Source organism: Lonchura striata, chromosome 7 (genome assembly GCF_050655825.1).
Source record: "Lonchura striata isolate lonStrDom1 chromosome 7, ASM5065582v1, whole genome shotgun sequence".
In the NCBI taxonomy this organism is placed as follows: Eukaryota; Metazoa; Chordata; class Aves; order Passeriformes; family Estrildidae; genus Lonchura; species Lonchura striata.
This window is the reverse complement of record NC_140709.1, coordinates 19,869,779-19,889,080: the sequence shown is the minus strand read 5'-3', so window position 1 is coordinate 19,889,080 and position 19,302 is coordinate 19,869,779. Positions and strand designations below refer to the sequence as shown.

The 19,302-nt window shown below is 36.1% G+C and overlaps 1 protein-coding gene across 7 annotated transcripts in view; it reads right to left on the bottom strand.

Moving 5' to 3' along the window:
* Window positions 1-19,302, bottom strand: part of MYO3B (myosin IIIB) — a 197,044-nt gene that overhangs the window by 167,215 nt on the left and 10,527 nt on the right. For 5 of the 7 annotated variants that reach the window (XM_085584405.1, XM_085584407.1, XM_085584408.1 and 2 more), the window contains 2 exons: window positions 4,305-4,488; window positions 2,739-2,873 (listed from right to left, as the gene is read on the bottom strand). In XM_085584405.1, the coding sequence (XP_085440531.1) occupies window positions 2,739-2,873; window positions 4,305-4,488 (319 nt within the window). Of the gene's footprint in view, window positions 1-2,738; window positions 2,874-4,304; window positions 4,489-5,592; window positions 5,708-19,302 lie in introns of all 7 variants that reach the window. The other 2 variants (XM_085584410.1, XM_085584406.1) reach the window with 1 other exon arrangement.

Genomic DNA, 19,302 nt, shown 5'->3' with positions numbered 1-19,302 from the left:
ATTTAAAGCATTGATAAGTTCTGTAGGAATTTGACTTTATTTTTTAATTTGTTAGCAGGGAATATTTTTCTTATCTTTCATAAATTTGTAGGAGCATTCAGGTCAATATCAATTATCAAATGTATTTACATGGAACTACAAGTTTTTCTTCCCATGGTTAACCATTTGCTGACAAGACTAAGCTAAAGTTTTCTTTGTATTGCTTTCATAGCATGAAATGTTCTGTTTGGACAGACTATACTAAATCTATCTCTAGCCCACAGATAAAATATTTTAAAGTATGCCTTAAGTCAAAAAAAAAAAAACCCAAGCTGGTTGCAACTGAAAAATAATACAGACTGACAGCTGTTTGGTAGGATATGGTAAATGAATGCCTGACTCAAAAATATATCCCACAAACACTACTGCAGCTCTCTGTGATGCTATTCTTGAAACTCAGCAAAGACCTCGAACAAAATGAATTTGGAATCTTCATTACCACCTTTTACCCAATGGTAATACTTTAATAGTTGGAGAGATGTACATTTATACGAAAAAGTTGAGAAGTTTGCTTTACAGTTTTCCAAGACTTGCATGATCATAAAAATACTTAAGGCGTTCACTTTTGCCACCCTTCCTCATCACAAGCATTTATCAAAGTAAGGTCCTGTTTGTAGTGAGTAAACATGGCAAAACTATGCCTAAAGGGAAAAAAAAGCCCACCTTTTTATTACAAATTTTGGAAGTCACACATCAAATACATGTATTTCATCAAAGACTCAGGGATGAAAGTCTGAATACTTTGTATATTCCCTTTTACTGAAAATGAGTAATTAATTTATAATATCACAAGTTACTGCTATGCATGCATAAATCTATAAATTGCTGTAAATTCCAAGGCAAGGAATACTTTGGGTTGTCCAATAAATTTTTCCATATATTGAAATTTTTAATTGTATCAAATTTCTTCCAAACTTTGGATTATGTGCACCAAAAGCCATTTGAAATGCACATACTTAATTGATAAAGTACATACACATACATCTTTGCTGCATCCCTGCCCCAGACCACTGTCCCAGATATCCTCAGCCCCGGCTAGCTCTCCTGTGGGGTTTTGGAGAGTGTTTAGTGGGTTCTGGGGTCACTGCTGATTCCAACGGTGAATAGACGAGGAGAGGCACTTGTTGGGGCAAAAAAACTCCGCTGTTTACTGAGATCCTGCGGACCCAACAGCAAGCAAAGGAGGCCAGCCAACAAGAACAACTGAGAGCTGCTGGCAACATGTTATATAGGGAGAGGGAGGGGAACCGATCAGCCAGTGGGGAAACACAAAGAGTGTCTCTTGTGGGGATTGACATGTGTGGGATCCAGTGAGGGATGGACAGGGGCGGGGCCCAGGCCCTCATCCAATCACTCGGATGGAAGCTTCCAGAGGTAGGGAAGGGACACCGAGTGACGGACAAGGCACCTGGAGGGGACGGGACACCGAGTGACGGACAAGGCACCTGGAGGGGACAGGGGAATGACTCAACATGGTCTGGGATGACTGACACACGAGGGAAGGCGGGAAACTCAGGGAGAAACCAATACAGTATGGGAGTACACTGGAACAAACCATGACAGAATGAAAACGTAATAAAACATATAAAAACGCAATTCCACACATCTTATTCAAATTCTACATTCAGTTTTATTTCAGAGTATATGATGACTTTGTTCCATAAAATTCTCTCATTTGGCACTTAATGAATCTTTAAAGACAAGACTCTATTAAAAAAGCACAGAGGAAACCAAGCCCAAACTCAACACAAAGACAGCATGCATACAAAAAAACCAACACCAAATCAAAAATACTAAGGTCACTTTTCAGCAGTTACTGAACTTTGAGAGGAAATACATTTAAAAGTTATCATTCAAGCTACATACTGCTCCAGTACATCTAAGTTAGATGTTCTCTTGGGATTCCAGAACTTGTAGTGGAAATAAAGACTCCCTATTCTGATTCTAGTCATCATTCAAGAATGGGGAGTTCAATTTTTAAAACAATCAATAATTAAAAAGTTAATCCTAGCTTTTACCATTCTAGTTATGAAAGAAATGAATGCTTGAATGATTTGTTACTGCTCATCAGAGCAGTAACTGCCTGTGCAGAGTTCTGCATCAATTAAGCCTAGAAAGAAATCCTCATTTTACAACCACCTTTGGCAGTCACTTAACTTTGGTGGAAACAAGACCACCAAAATACATTTGACATTGTAAGAGTACTGATTGGCACTGAACAAGAAAAGTGAATAGAAGGCATTTCTGTTGCTAGGTTTCCAACAACAAGCAGCCTCTAGTTTAAAATTACTATAAAGCAGACTTTCCCATTACACTTTCTCCGTTCACTTTTGCAGTAAGCAGCTTATTTGTTAACTGCCCTCCATGCCACTACTTCATTATCTTTTGCCTTCCCCTCAAATGCTTGAGTTCTCCAAAAAGTTTAAATAAATGTCTTATCTAATGTTTCCTCTAACAAGAAAAAAAAATTAAAAAGAGCTGCTTATTTCGGAGGCAGAATGTAGCAATTCAAACAGAAATTAAATGCAAGATCATTTCCTATCAAACAAATTTTGAAGTTTGGATGTGATTTTCAACAGCAGGCTACAACATATCATCTATCAGAAAATCATGAAAGCCTGTGACTTTTTTAGCAATAACAAACAAATATCCAACCACATATGCTAAGGTAAGATGTAATATTGTCAAAATGTTTTTACCTCAAGTACTAGCCAGAGCTGTCCTCCCACATATTGATCTGCTTTGTAAAACATCCCATAAAATCTAACAACGTTAGGATGATTGGGAAGAAACTGCAAAATATTATATTCAGCTTCAATTTCTTCATCTACATCCTAAGTAAAAAACACAAACATACAGAACATATAAAGACAGTGACTCTAAATAAAGCAAGAACAAACTCTCACAGATAAAAAGAACTAATTTTTTCTTTGTTTGTACTTTTAAATAGTTTTATTTTAATGCAGCTGAAAGCACAATATACTGGACATTTAATGCATATAGAATTGTCCCACTTGTGCTCTTCTTACACACAGAAAAGCGAAACCTGTGTAAATCACACAGTTGTTCTTCAAGAATTCTTTCAGTACACAATATACATAACAAGAAAATTAAAAATTATACTTAACTCTGCTCTGTTGTCTAAGTGAGAAATTTAACCTGTTTTATCTGTTTTAAATCATGCATGTTTTTAACATGTGAGCTAATGTAAACACATGAACCTTTGACTTATTCCTTTTTCTATGGTCACCAGATAGGACTAAACAGAGAACCATTTCACTAAGTCTCAAAGGGGCCATCAATAAAACCAAATACATTCTTGTGACCAAATATATACATCAGAAAGAATGAAAGACAAAACAATCACCTGTGAAAATAAGAAAAGGTTACTAGGTATTTGTTAATGAAAGAATTCTGTGACAATTACAGAATAATGTTTATACCAGCACACAGACCACAACTCAGAACAGTGCTTAAGTGCTCAAACTTTCCTCATTTCTGCACAGACTTGGCTATTAGAAAATTTAAGCCTGTGCCTTCTTCAGATCCATCCATACAAGAGAAAACCATTATTAATTTCAGTAGTCATTGATGACAAAAAAATAACATTTTTTAGTAAATATTTTAGCCCAGCTGTCATAATCAAATTCCAGCTTGATCCAGCCTGAACCAGTAAAATTTTCCATTGAAAACTAGGGCCTTGGTTCTCATGGGAAGCTAGGCATTTAATATCCACTAAAACCAGAGCTGGCACGGAACTACCTCTGAGGATCTGGGATGCGCGCTTCTCTTTTTATCTTAATTATTGCCTCACATTTTTATCTGCTTATAAAAAGTAACTCTAAAATATCCTAAAATTCACAGTGTTTATATGATGGGAAAAGTAATTATTTAGGGAGTACACAGAATAAAAAAAGAACGTTACGTTTAACAGCATCTTGTATTTTCCCTGCTACAGCAGGGCCTATGAGGAATGCCTCTGTGCCTTCTCATAATTTGCATGCTCCAAGCAAAGATAACTGAATTTGTAGCAGAAGAATTACATAGACCTAAAACAGAAACTAGGCAAACACTGTCCTCAAATAAGATGATGAAATTCTAAGTTGTCATTCAGTTGCTGGTACTTAACCCCTTCTCTAAATGCATTCTGTAAAATTGCTTCCTTCTGGATGTTCTCAATATCTTACACATTTGATTTACATTTCAACTCCAAGAATTCTTTTAAATTAGCATTGAAGTTACAGTTTAAGATTTTTTTTACTTACACTGACAGGATCCAGAATCTTTACTGCTGCCAAGCTTCCATCTTTCTTATTAGCAACCTTATAGACTTTACCATAAGTGCCTTTCCCAATAGTCTCTATAATTTCCCAGGTATCTGAGGGATCAGCTAATGATTCTAGTCCAATCATACTGGAATTATATTGAAACAATCCATACAATGGCTTCCTGGAAAATAAAGCAGATACGCATACAGTGGGAAGCCCTAAGTAACTTGGTACTAAAGAAGGCATTTTATGATAAAGAAATCAAATATTGTCCTAATTAAAGAAGAAATACAGATGGACTCACAAAAGAAAACCAGACAGGAATGTAAGATCACTCGATGGAAAGAAAACACTGGAGACTGCTTCTCTTTCCTTACTTTAGTGTATTATTTGCTTCAAACATTGTCCGATACACAGCACCATTCCAAACACATTTTAACAAGTTCTGACAAAACCTACCCCTCCCTCTACTGCACACTCTTTTAACAGACATTTTACACAAATAAATTAACACAGCTCATAAGTGTGGTCTTATTTCTGGTTTTAAAAACATGTATCAGGGTTTTCCCATAAATTTGTGTAATCCTCCCTGCAGATTGCCAGACAGGCATTCATTAGGTATAGCCTCATTATATCTGATACATATACAACAGGCCTACATACAGCTAACAAAAGTTAAGACTGGGCTGGTTGGCATCAAAATACAAGCCAACTTGAAAATGAGCAACAGGTACATCACTGGGGTGGGTGATCTATCACTGTTGGGTTGTTTCTCAACAACTGCACTTGGCTCTCTCTCTGCATGCCAGCCAAAGTGTGTTATGGTCTGTCACACTGGCTGAACACCTCCCGAAGATCTTCATGTGAGGGGACTTGCTTCCCCAGACACTCCTGAATGGATCCTGCAGCAAACAGACCATTGCAGCCTATGCACAGGGTTCCTTTTCACTCTGAAATTACATACATGGTAAATTCTGGTGATTAGGAAAATGACAATACCATTTTAGGATTTCATTTTTTGCTCATTTGGTGGCTCTCAGTAGGTATATTAGCTATCTGTATGCTTAACCAGGAGATGTAAAGTCCAAATGTGTGATCACAGGAGTGTGATTGTTACAAAGGCAATTGAAGACAACACCATCATTTGACTGCAAAAGTTCCCAATTTTTGGAGATGGATCAACAAGTACCTCAAACATACATTTACACTTTAAGGTTTGAGCCATTTCTTTTTAAGCACACCTGACAGTTGCAGATATAATAATTTTAAAAACTTGCTGTCTTACCTCTTTACCATTTCTAACATCAGTGATAACCAGAGAAAACCTTTATTTCCCTCCTTGGTAAACCTGTATTTGCACCAAAGCTGGTACCAAATAATGTATGAAATTGCTTTGGTCTCTTCACCAAAAGAAGGAAAAAAAAAAAAAAAAAGATGGGAATGAGTTAAAAAAAAAAAAAGTCAGAGTCAATATAATTTATGTGCTACAATAATGTAAGTTATTAGGACACTTCTTCAATACTTGATCCAATCCAGCATGCTGCAAATAAAGAACAGTATGCTGAACACATAAACTTAGTACATCAACAGAGAAGGAGGTGAGGTGAAAGACTTCTGTGAAATCAATGAACAAAGTGTACTACATGCACTGAAACAGCAGCTACAGATATGGAACTCCTGATAAGCCAACCTCAAGAACAAGGTTTGCAGGGTGGGTGTGGTGGAGAATACAAACATGGGAACAGTTGCACCTCACAACAAAAAACAACACAACAACGTATTGAACATGTGGTTTTAATGGTTTAAGTAAAATGCTAGAGATACTCATGGGTAAAGAAAGAGAGGAGAATAGTCTGGAAATAGCTTTGATACAACCTTACAAGGAAAACGACAGATTGACATTAAGTTCTCTGTCACTATAACAACTACCCTATCACACAGATTTGCCAGAAAATTATGCATAGCACTCTTTGTACCAACACAATATTATGATGTGTCCTTCCTAAGCAACTGTTGTGGATAAATACATTTTTTTTCTTAAAAAAAAAAAATCCGATGCCATTGCCTGCTCTTGTACTGAAAATTATAACCCTTAAAATGGTATATCCAAACATTTAATTTACGAACATTTCACTTCAAACATTGCATTTACATTTACATTTCTTTGTACCAGAAGACAATGTTGGCAAAATAAAATGTAATGAAAAATTTTTACAGATGGAGTCATGACGGATGACTGGGAAAAAAAAAAACTTTTGTGAGCATTTCTGTGCATTGTGATAACATGGCAACATTTACAGATGGCATATTTATACATTACATGGAATCAGAGATGTGAAATTTGTACCATAAACCTCTTCTGTTTAAACCAAAACAAACTCCTCTTGAAGTCAAGTAATGCCTATCGAAATAAGGTTCTACACCTGTCATCAGTGAAAGTACCTTTTGCATCTATGACATCATTACATTCCTACAACATAAGTCATTATTTTACAGTTCAAAATAGCAAAAGAACAGTATCTGCTATATCTTCAATAATGTAAAATCTGGACTTAAAAAACCTGAAACCACCACAAAATGTAAATATTATGGGGAATGGCTGAAGTTGTGAACTAAGTTTGTGTCTTTCTTTTTCTATTTCCTGATTTGTTAAGCTTCAGAAATTAAAACATCCTTGTTTTAACAAAGGCTTTTAATTTATACAGTGAAAAGTTATGTATGAACCCAACCACTTCTGCAACAACCACACATTCAGAAGATCTTAACACTAAAATACTGCAGCTGAATTTTACTTAGGAAGAAACTTCTCCTTTTACTCCCCTCATGTAAGGCCTCACACATCTCTGGGCCTTGAAATGATGCACAGAGAGTGGCTTCTAGCTGTAAAAACTTAGCAGAGCTCTCCCCAGAAGAAGCCTCAACATATTAGAGACCTACCAATTATAAATATTTCTGCCATCAGTTGGAGAAAACTTCTTAGTGGTTAAATTTGTTTCTTGTAGGCAAGCAAAACAGACAACACCAGATGCTGAAAAATTACACTTTGGCAATTAACTCTACTGGCTAGGGAACACATTACAGAAAGCTATTTGGGACTGCACATATTTATGCAATTAGAGGCATGACTACATGCCATCATCATACCCCTAGCACTCTACCCTGTTTTGTGTACTTGGGAAAAGACAGAATGAAAGCACAAGGCCAACTGATGGTGTCTAATCAAGCTGCTCTGAGGCTGGAATAGGGACAAAGAGCATGATAGTTTCCTCTAAGAGATAGTAACTTAAATCTTGAAAAAGCTGACCAACCAAGACAAATAATACGATAAGACAAATATTTATTCAGAGGCTTCAGCCACTGACACAGTTTCTTTCCTTTATCCACAAAAAGAAATATTCCCCATCAAAGTAAATTTCATTATTCTCTCATAATACCTGACTTCTTCTATTTTGTAAACTTTTACTGTCAGGACAAATTAAATCCGAGGGATGATAGACTAACTTAAATGGCAGTCAGACAAATGTGCAAGCAATATTTTTATACTTTGAAAGAAAATATGTCTCTCAAAATCATCATTAGAATCAATGACTGCATATTATCATCCCTTAACAGTATCCCCAGGATAAACAGACTACATGTATTATGTATGTCATATAAGATATCATAAAAGAAGTATAGGTTACAGACAGTGCACAAATCACTTTTCCATCTGTGAACCACAGCCTTTTGACTGTTTTCCATGGCTCTAAACAGTCTCACAAAAGCCATGTGGAAAAATACCTGGTGTCCCAGAAGTTCTACTGTGATACTCACCTAGGTTGTGAAAACAAAACAAAAAAATCCAAACTCATATAGAACATGCAGATATTGCTAATGAAATAATTACAAATGGAATAAAATCAGCAGCTTTTCCTCACAAATTTATTATCTCTCTTCCTCAATTATTATCTATCAATTTTTATCTCTCTTCCCTAATTTATTAGCTCTCTTCCTCAAAAATTATTGGAAGAAAAGGGACTCATAAGCCAGAGAAACAGATTTACAATTATTGTTCTATTTTCACTACCACCTCACTCAACTCCTACACAACAGTGATTCCCTTCTGCATTCCAAAATGCACCCTCTTCTACCTTACAGCAAGATGCATTGTCTGTAGAGATTTTAGAATTAGAGTCTCACTTCAGCCTGGTGCTTTCTAACAATACCCATTACTAACCAGTTTTGAGTTCTCTTATAGCTGGTAGGGACATGATAGCAATACCAGCCCATACCAATGAAAGTAGTGAAAATACTGCTTCCATACAAATAATCCATTAACAAAGCTCCTTTCTGCAATGCTCCATTTGTCTTAGCCCTCTTGTCTGTCTTGTGAAACAGCTGGCTTATGCACTTCTGGCATTTACAAACACTGTGGAAGAGTAAGAATGAAGTATTCAAAAGTAAGGTAGTTCACTATTTGTAGAGAACTCCATATTGGTTCCACACTAAATTTAACTCTTTGGTAGAAGAATTCAGAAGGTAAAATTGACGTTATCAGCTATGGCCTCACCTAGCCATGACAAACCCTATTCTGCTGGCTAGTAGTGGTCACAGACAGCTACCTCAGAAGCAACAGAAGCAATTGTTAGAGGAATTAATGAACCAATAAAAGGCACAAGAAAATCAATAGTCAGAACAGCATCCTCTGCTACTCTCCTCCGCTATTTCTCACTGGCCAGGTTAAAACAAAGAGAATGTCAATATCTTGAAATGAAGCATACCAAAAAAATCTATCAAGACACCATCCTGTAACTGTTCTCAGTTGGACCCAGAGAGAGAGAGACTGCAGAACTGCAGAATGTGCTGTGGATAGTTTTTTTGAGATAAAAGTTAGCGATGGAAGAAGATGAAGGAGAAGGATAAAAGCATGTTCAAAAGCTATTATTGATGCTATAACACTTACAAACAAAAAAAGAGCCATACTTTAGCTGATCACATATTTTCACTAGGCAAACATAAGGGACAAAACAAGACAACCAGAACAGAACTGGTTGTTTATTTATAGATGAAAGGTAGATCCCTGAGAACACGCTAAATAAATTCAGTTCACAGAACAAGTCTTACTTGAATATACAAGCCATGAAATTAACTCTGGGTGTTCAAATTGGAAACAGAAAGAACATTAAGTGGGAAACATGTTCTCTCTTTCCACATAGTCGTCTAACCTAAAGTTTTTATTATTTGTGCTTACGTACACTCTCTTTGTCTCCATGAAGTTCTTTAAATTCAGGAGTATCTTCATTATTTTCTTTTATTTTGGTTCCTTTATATGGATGGACTAGATACTCTAGGCTTTTAGACTTACATTATTAGCCACAGGGCCAGAGCTGAGTGATAACCAGTGGCAATGGATTGTGTCTGGATGCCAGCTCTGATGAAAGCATTGTGATTATTTGCTCTCTTGTCTTGTCTATGTTTCCAGTTCATCACAGTATGAATCACAACTACATTCCCAGTATCAACCATAATAACCTGACTACAAAACCAGCTACTGACCATCATGGCACAGAAATCTAAATGTCACCTAGTTCTCTAGAAATAATGAGAGCAAAGAACACTCTAGTCAAATGGTAAAAATTTCACACCACTACTCCTAAATCAGTACTGAATTAAAGGTACTTCTAAGATCATAACCTTAACTCAAATTTTTGGATCAAAGATTGGAAACTAAACCAGAAAACTCTCAATTAATATCCTGGAAAATGTATAGTAGGAAAGAGGTATGTTCCTAGTTCAGGCAATCCACTACATGTTTTCATGTAGATTCATTGCATAATAATGCATTGCACTATAAATGTTTGTAAGTAAACTCTTGTTGGACCCTTATATTTATGAGAACATTAACCTTTGTCCAATAATGTTTGATCATTTTTGTATTGTCCATATAAATCAAACTACTCAGGGCAAGGGGTGAATACATTATCCTGATCAGCCAGTTGGATAAGCAAACAGATCCAGGCTGCATAAAGGTAAAGTACAGCTTTGGCCCTGACCAGCTCCCCTGCAATATTCTGACTGGGTGTGCATTTTCAGTCTTTTCACAGGACTGTGTCACATCAGGAAGAACTCCTGACTCCATTGCTGAGTCACAAAGTTATTTTACTCCAGAACTATTTAGTACTTCGTCCTGTGACTCCCAAGCCACAATACTCTTGAGGAACTTCCATCTTTCAAGGGGTCCAGGTAACATTGCATCTTGGATCCTTCATAACTGCATCTCCCATAAAAGTCAGATTTCTTATGCTTCCCAGAAATTAATTCTGAATTTGCTTCCCTCTTACCACAGACCCATGGCTCCAAGTAATCTCTGTGTAAATGTAACAGTCATACCAGTTTGCTTCACCTCAACCCATTTTCTAGATGAATGGTACTTGCCAGCAGTGTAATAATGGTCTTAGAGATCTGCTTAACACGCACAGAGTACACATTGAGATAAATTAAACACTCCCTCAATCTACTGTAGAATCAAGAACAGAACAAGCAAACCAACAGGATTTCCTAGAGTAGGAAGGTCTTAAAGGTGAGGGTAAAGTCTAGTCACTCCACATTTTTCCTGTACATATTCGTTAATACTTCAGGAAGTTTCTTGGTGCTTTGATTCTTATATCTAATTTTTACTCATGTCAGTGGTATTATATTAACAATCAAATCTCTTTCTGTTAGAATTATCCAATCCCATTCATTTACATAGGATTTTAGAGATACAATATGCTTTATTCTGGTCTCCATAGCTGAATTTCTTTAACTGAATATACACAACAGCTGAAATCTGACTAGAATGGAAAGGTTTGTAGACAGTAACTCAGAAAAAGAAAGGTAAAAAGCAACTTTTTTCATGAAGTTAAACTAGTGAATTTGATTAGTCTGCATCTTTTACCCAAGATACCAACATAATAACTTTCATTCTTTCTTTTCTCTGGTATCTCCAAAAGAAAGTATCTACTGTAGCTGGCACTGTTAGCACATGTGTAAAACAACCAATCAGAATGTACCAAAAACAAAATTCAACTTATACCACTTCTCAGAAGGGACTGATTCCTCTCGTCTGACAAAGATTTTTATGAAAAATGTAGGAACATTTTATTTGGGGGATATCTACTTGGTCAAAACTGGATACAGTCTTCTGTGAGAAAGGACTTTCTCACAAAACCTCAAGACCGTTTCACTCAGGTTCAACATAAATATCCTAACATCACTGTTGACACTGAATGTTAAGCAAAAGAAAAAAAAAAGGTGAAAGCATCTGCATAATTCACAGAGATGAGTAGTGCAACAGATTTGCACTTCTTGCCAGTATGCAAAAAATATATTTTCATTTTGTTTTCACAAAATTAACACAATGTATTATTAATGGAAAATAATACTTCCAAGGTTTTCTGGTAGTCATGGTGTATTTAAGAAAATAACTGTGACTAAAACAGAAAATTATATTCAGTGATGGAAGACTGAATGCTTTGTTGAGAATCAAATTATTGTAAAACATCATTTCCTGCACATGGTAAGCCAAGTATTTTTGAGAGTCATCTTATCCTGTGAGGTAAAAAGTATCTTGCTACTAAAGAGAAATCAACAAAAACTTCTATTGAAATTTTGAGTACCACTGAAAATAAAGCCCCAATCATTCACACAGAACTAAAATACGTTACATTTATTTGACTGAAATGTAATCAGTTCCATATCTTCAACTACAAGGACCAAATGCTAAATAAAATAATGTACCTAGTCAGTTACCATGATTATTAAATTAATTACATATTACTAAGCAGAAATTATTTTTCAAGACCAGATCCAAAGAGCTGAAAGACTGTTAAAAAGAACAGGTCAAACAATCAATTCTGATCAGTGGTATTCCTATTGCAGGAATGCCATTTATATTAGCTACTGAAATAGAATTCCAACAAGCAGAATACACTAAAGCCAATGACTAACATCTAACACATCAGTTCCACCTTAAATTGTGAACTCGGCACTAAAATAAATCTTATAATCCCATGACCCCATTCAGTTATAAACTGCAGGTGGCAAATCAGGTGGCTACCAGGTGCACTCCCCATGTGTGAAGGATCAATACCTGAGAAGGTTTTCTCTGCCTCCTTTGGTAGCAATTTAACAGGGCAAACAAAATGCATGTGTTAGTGCTAAAATGGAAGGCTGAAGGGCTGCAACAAAATGATGACCCACAGACCAAGACAAGGCTCTTCACCGCAGTCTTAATCAGAAAGTTTGATAAGCTTTGTTGTATGGATGAGGAAGAAGAAAACAGAGAGATGCAGTATAAACTTTGGAAGAAAATAACTGCAACCTTACATTAGTGACCTATTTTCTGAAACCAGCTTATCTTATATTGGATTTCTGCCCTGCTAAGCATATCAGAATTCTTCAGCACCAAGATAGCTTCCTCACAGGGAGAGCTTGTTTCAGCCAGTGCTGCACACAACTGTGTGCTCCATGTACCAGTTTCATGCCCAGTATTAGACAACAGTAGTGTGTGTAGTATCTGCTACCTTAAGATGTAGTCATGGAGCTACAAATAAACTGGTTCAATCCTAGCAGTTGTGCTTCATTAATGCTAAAGATAGTTGTGACACTAATTGATACTGAGCTTGATCTATTTATCAAGTCTTTTACAAGCAGGAGCTGGAGAATTAAAGCCACTTCGTCATTCACATAGAGTGAGCAATAACTACTTAATATTTTGAAGGGATCTTCCTACTGTTTCACAATATACCTTAATTGTATAATGCAATCAATCATAATTCATCACCACAATTCTCCAGTATTTATTTTACAGTAGTTTTATTCTAACGCAGATTTTAATAAGAAGATATACCCTCTTTTATCCATAAAAAAAAAAAAAACTATTAATCATGATATGAAGAATCTCTCTAAGCGCTGACAATGACTTCTTGCCTAAGATGAAGCATTTTCATCAGTGAGCTAGTTGTTATGCATTACCAGCTTGTGTGCAGTAGCCTAGCGTGACACCAATTTGCATAATTTCTTTCTTCTAACAGGCTTCAAAAATAATAATAGGCATATGAGATAGAATCCATTATTTTAAACTTATTTCAGCAGCTATCTTCAAGGAGCAGTTATCAGAAAAACCTCTATAGAATTAAGTTTAATAAATTATAAATGTATTATTTGGGTTATGCTTTCTGGGCCTATAGTCATGTACATCGAACTCTGTAACAAAGACCATGGCAAAACCACAAAGCAATTGGCTTGATGTCTTCCCAGACAAGAGGCAGGACTGGGATACAAGCAAGTTTGCAGATGACACAAAACTGGGAAGAGCTGCTGACTCCCTCAAAGGCAGGGAGGCCCTGCAGAGAGATGTCAACAAATCAGAGGGCTGGGCAATCACCAATCATATAAAGTTCAGCAAGGGAAAATGACAGCTTCTGCACCTGGGATTGGGCAGCCCTGGATGTACAGACAGGCTCTCAGATAGTAATCCAGTACAATGTCTGGCTTTATAAATTTGCATAGTAATTTAGACTTTTACTACACATTCTGATATATGATCATCAATAAAAAAGATCTGATTTATATTTATCACACAAGTCTACACTATTGACATTTAGGCCTGATGTCCACTAATACAAAAACACATCACTAAAATACTCAGCTATCCCGTTAAGTGAAAAGATAAAAGCACCCCAGGAGAAACAATAGATGCCAATTCCGACAAGAACAAAAATTCTCAGAGCTTGCTCCTGTCAGCTATTTCACACTGAGGAGCACTAATCAATTTCAATTCCTACTGATTCAGGGGATTTGAAGGAGATTAACGCCTCCAAGAGCTGATATCTTGAAGAGAAACAATTTAATAACAACAAAATTGCCCACAAACTTTCAGAACTTAAACACAATAAAGTACCAAAACTGGCCTCTCCCCCAGATTAACTCTCGGGTTGCTGCAGATAGTCAGGAATTAAGAGAATTCCTGAACTTAATTTACAAAGAGAAAATATGACAGGTAAGAATGTTGTATCATACACTGGGTACAGTAACTATAACCTGGAATAATCAGCCTTTAGCAATTCATTAGCAGCTATTTTGTTTTCTTTTATACGCACTGTTCAGTTTATGTAACAGCTCTGTGTTCAATACTTCAGTTTCAGAACTCAAAAGAGAAAAACACTTTGTGATACCATTTAAAAAACAGAACAAGAGAATAGATAAAATAGTTGTATGTCACCACAAGCAGCACTGAACTATCAGTTAAGGTAGACTAAAAGTAGATTAGATTGCACAGACAATATGAAACAGGATCTACTGTATTACATATTTAACAATGTTTCACCTTCAGCCATTTTCTATCACTTCATATGACAGTGGGTCATTTCCCTTTTAGTAAGGATACCCTTTGCAAATAGCCCCAGCTCCTAACTTACTGTTTAACCAAAGGAGTACCTGCTAAAATAACAAAGTTTGAAGCACCATAAAAGCATGATGAGCAAAACAGAAACTGACATTATCCAATTAAGAAGGTTATCTTTATATGTGTGAGTGATGTGGTGTAATGAGGATGCTCATTTTACAAGATAGCATTACAAACAGAGCCTAAATTTCAAATACAGTCCCAGGAGTTTGGAGAACTCATGAGATACTCTTGACTAGAATATGCTGCAGAAAGTATATTTTATATATGCTTCAGGTTCTATTAACAAATTGGACAGACTACTACTTTTCAACAGTAATACCTTGTATTGAAAGGTGTCTCCTACACAGACACCTCAAGCTACAACTCTCTACACATAACAGCAATGTCCCATTGCAACAGCCCTCTCAGAAGTCTCCTCAGCTGTTGCCAGGTACGAGGGCAGAGGCAGCCCCATGGTTTAATGTAAGTGTCCCTTGAAGCTCAAAGCAGGTACATTTTTGCTTCTCTCATCAGACACATGACTTTGTAGACTAGCTCAGTTAGCCACAGAAGCATGTTGGCAGCTTCTTCCTTCCATGCCCTGAAATCTCAGCTCCACAGCAAGGGTATTTTTAAATATATGTGTGCGGTGAAATAAATATATACACAAACTTAACAGGGTTTCTGAAAACCCCTTCAGCTATTGCAAGGAACATAAACAAACAATAAAAAAACCAGACATCTTGTTTTGACTTCAGTCTCAGCTCCCTGACATCTCAAACTCTTTCAGCTTCTCAGTATAACCAGGAGTTCCCAGTCTCTCATTTCAAGCTTGTTTCATTTACTCTGAAACACATTTGCTCTTCTTTTCTAAATCCCTCCTCCTGATCTCTGTAGCATGCTAGCTTTTTGTGAAAAGAGAGGCTGATTTTCCTTCTAAATGGCTGAGAAGAATCCCCTTCCCTTACTCTTCTGGCCTGCCTTGCTAGATCATTCCTCTTCAAACACACTAAGTATTTGTCACACTGAGTTTCTAATCCTTTATTTAATGCTACTCAGTCCTCAGTCATCAAAATTTAATTTTTCCTCCTTGTTTTCCTTTTGTTCTTTTTTTCCTCTAGCTTTTGGCAGATGCAAAGTTTATTTCAACCAATCTACAGAAGCATAACAAATAAGGCAAATAAAACCACATTCAAAATGATGCTTGTAGTCTGACAGATTTACACAAAAACTTTCCCAATGTCAAACAGAAATTACATATTGTAGATAGATTCCTTGAATTGTCCCAGCTGTCAATATATTTTTCTATATTCACATTTCTGTAAATGGACTTTCTCCCATCACTACTCTTCACATAATGGAAGGTTTGTTACCCAGCTTAGAAAAACAATGGTTGCATCAACAACATATTCACTTGAGGGTGTTTCAGCAAAAACAATAGATTGTGCTGCATTTCTGGAAATTGCCATATCTGATTTATATCCTTGTGTTATCAATTATATAAAGGTAATTCTCGATAATGAATTATTTATTTCCTGTAGTAATAGACACCTGAGATAGTCATAAATATTTATATGTTCAGTTAATTCACTAATGAAAACTCAAGTAATTCTAATATGGGATGTTATCAAAGAGGCATGGGGACCTAACAGTCTGCTCAACTTTTACATATGTGGGAAGCAACAGGAGGTGGAAGAAACCTGCTCCTGGGAGCATGGTACAGCAATAGTCTAAGGTATCAAGATAGAATACTTCTGTGTGTAACCCAGAAAAAAATTCTCACTTGCCTCTATCTCTGTTCTTCCAATTTGTAAAATGTGTGGTAATATCCTCTAACTATACTCCTTTGCAATCCCTGGGCTTCTAACTAGCGTTCCAGAGAGATTCCTCTTCAGCAACAGAAAGATCTCTTCTTAGACAAGGAATTATTGACTTGTGCAACTCCACTATCTTTATAGCATCAAAGAAATATTTTGGGTTGCTGGCTGACTGAAAGTAGTTCAGTACCACCTATGTATTGCAAGTCTACAGGCACAAATTCCTTCAAGTTAGTTGGCTGTACTGATATCACCCCGCACCCAAACCAGGTCAACACAAACAGCTAGAAAAAGAGTTTATTTACTGCATTCATAAGAAGACAATGCAGTTTACCAAGGTTTGTAAAGCCAAAAGACAATAGAAAATTGGGGGGGAAAAAAATCTGCATCCACATAGACTCAGATCATTCCTGAAACATCTTATCTAATAAACTTGCAGCTCTTTTTCAGCTCGTATCCCCCTTCATAAGCCATCCCTGTCTCTGGGGCAGTTCACCTATGTCTGTACCTCTAAAACACCAAGTACAAGTCATTTATCTAAGAAGACAGTAATCTGTTTGTCCATCAAATAATTGCTTTCCACATTCTGGAGAAGTTGACTGCTTTAGGTCTCATGTGAAAAATCTCATCTACCCTGTAACACACTATTATTCTCATTTGGCTCAAATTCTTACAATCTATTAGTCCATTGTGAAGGATAACATTAGCTGGAAAACGGCCAAACCTCAGGGAAAAAAAACCTCTCTAAATGGTAACGTTTACCTTTGATACATTTGTTATGTTGTAAATTCACAACCATCCTTTAAGCAGACACATAAATGGAATCAAGACATGTCTCATAATTAAACAAGTCTTTTAACAGAAGCTGCATGTGATAATAATGAATGTTGCTGAAGTTAGTAGTTTAGCATGCAATTCTATTTTTGAAGGATGCTGTAACAAAGCAAAGGTACTATTGCAAGGATTAGGGAACAATGTTACAGACTATCCATCCTGCTGCGCTCTCATCACTACTGAGAAAGGTCAGCCGCAAATGAAAAATTATTTTGAAACTGTGATTTTGTATCTTAGCTTTAGGGGGGGAAAAAACCAACCCATCTGACAGAGACAGGATAGGGAAAGCTATGTTCTGCTGGACTTGTTCTCTGAACAATAACTCTTTCAAGGACCTCAAATCTACAGTGATTTCAGAAATTATTCACAGGCCTCCTAGCTTCCAGGAATAAAAAGGGAGGAGAAAAAATAAGGAGACATAAGCCATAGTTCATTCTGTACCTTCAACTACTGCTTGTAGTTGGAAGAAAAAGGAAGAAAAAATCTTTCATATGACATATTCTAAAGCAGTTGATGTATTTGCTAATTCAGATGCAGAAGATGCAGAAAGGAAGTACAGTGCAGGAACTGCAGTGCAATGTCACAAAATCAGAAGCCATATGGTACTCCCAGAAAAACAAAATCCATTACAGGGTTCAGTTTCACTACATGTACAAAGAAAATACTCTAAAAATGTGACTGTCAAAAGATGAAGAGACAATTATGCAAATTTAAAAGTTAAAACAGGTCACTGGTAGAGAACTTATGGAAAATATTGAAAATCCTGCTAATAGTGAATAGTGAAACCTGCAGATCCACAGATCCCTGAATGTGTATCAAGATGCAAAACTAGTGAGATCGAAGAACCTGATTGACACATGAGCCAGATACATTTTTCTCATGATCACTATTTTCACCTTCTAAAAAGGAAGACAAATGAAGATGCACATGCTACAGCATTAGCTGGTTATAACTGCTAGGGTTCACAGACTCTTAAACAAATGTTTATTGTCCATTCTTTATGTTAACACTGTTTCTATAGAAAAAAATTCATTGAAATAAAAAGGAATGTAGTGTGGAACTTGTTATGCAAATATTTTAAGGCAAGCAAACTCTTTTTTGTATTTTTTTCTTTTCCTCCTTCATATAGAATAAGCAACTATTTGAGGCCATAAGGACATTCTGTTCTTAGTTAAGTAATTTTTTAGACAACCAATATTTAATTACACAAAAAGCCACACTGTAAAGTAGAATCTTATTTCAGAGACAGCTTTTAAAAAATCCTCTCTCCTAAAACCTAATTTCAAATTTAATAATTTTCTTTCTTCTATTAAATAGACAGCTCCTGCAGAATCCTGGCAATTCAGTATGTATTATTTAACAAAATTAGTCTTTGCTGCAAATGATAAAATTATTCTGATTTGTATGTCTCTGGAATTCATGCAAGAGTAAGACCAAGTTTGAATGCTAACAAAGTATTCTTTTGCCTAATAAAATATTCATACTCATTTGTCATCAAGACTTTAATAAGCAGGAATACAGCCTTCTCACCTCTGTCAATAAAGTACTAGCAAAGATCTTTCCTTCATTTAAGTCTGTATGTCTCCTGAACCACTCCTAATAATTTCCTTTTCCTGTATAACACAGTACTAGGGATATTTAAAATTTACTTAGAAAGATGACTCCATATTTCAGGTAGAAAAATAAAGTTTATATATGTGCATCACCCAAAACTTCCAGTAGTTTTTTACTATTAAAACTTCACACTACCACTATGTTTTCTGCATCTCTCTAGATGCATTACTAAGATCAGAAAAATCAGATTAAATAAAGAATAAAAGCTACACTACAGCATGGGGAGACAAATACAACAAAACTTTAAGACTGCTTTATCAAGAACCATACCTTGAGGAAATAACATCATTGCAGCCTCCTTGCCGACAGTATAATCTTGAAG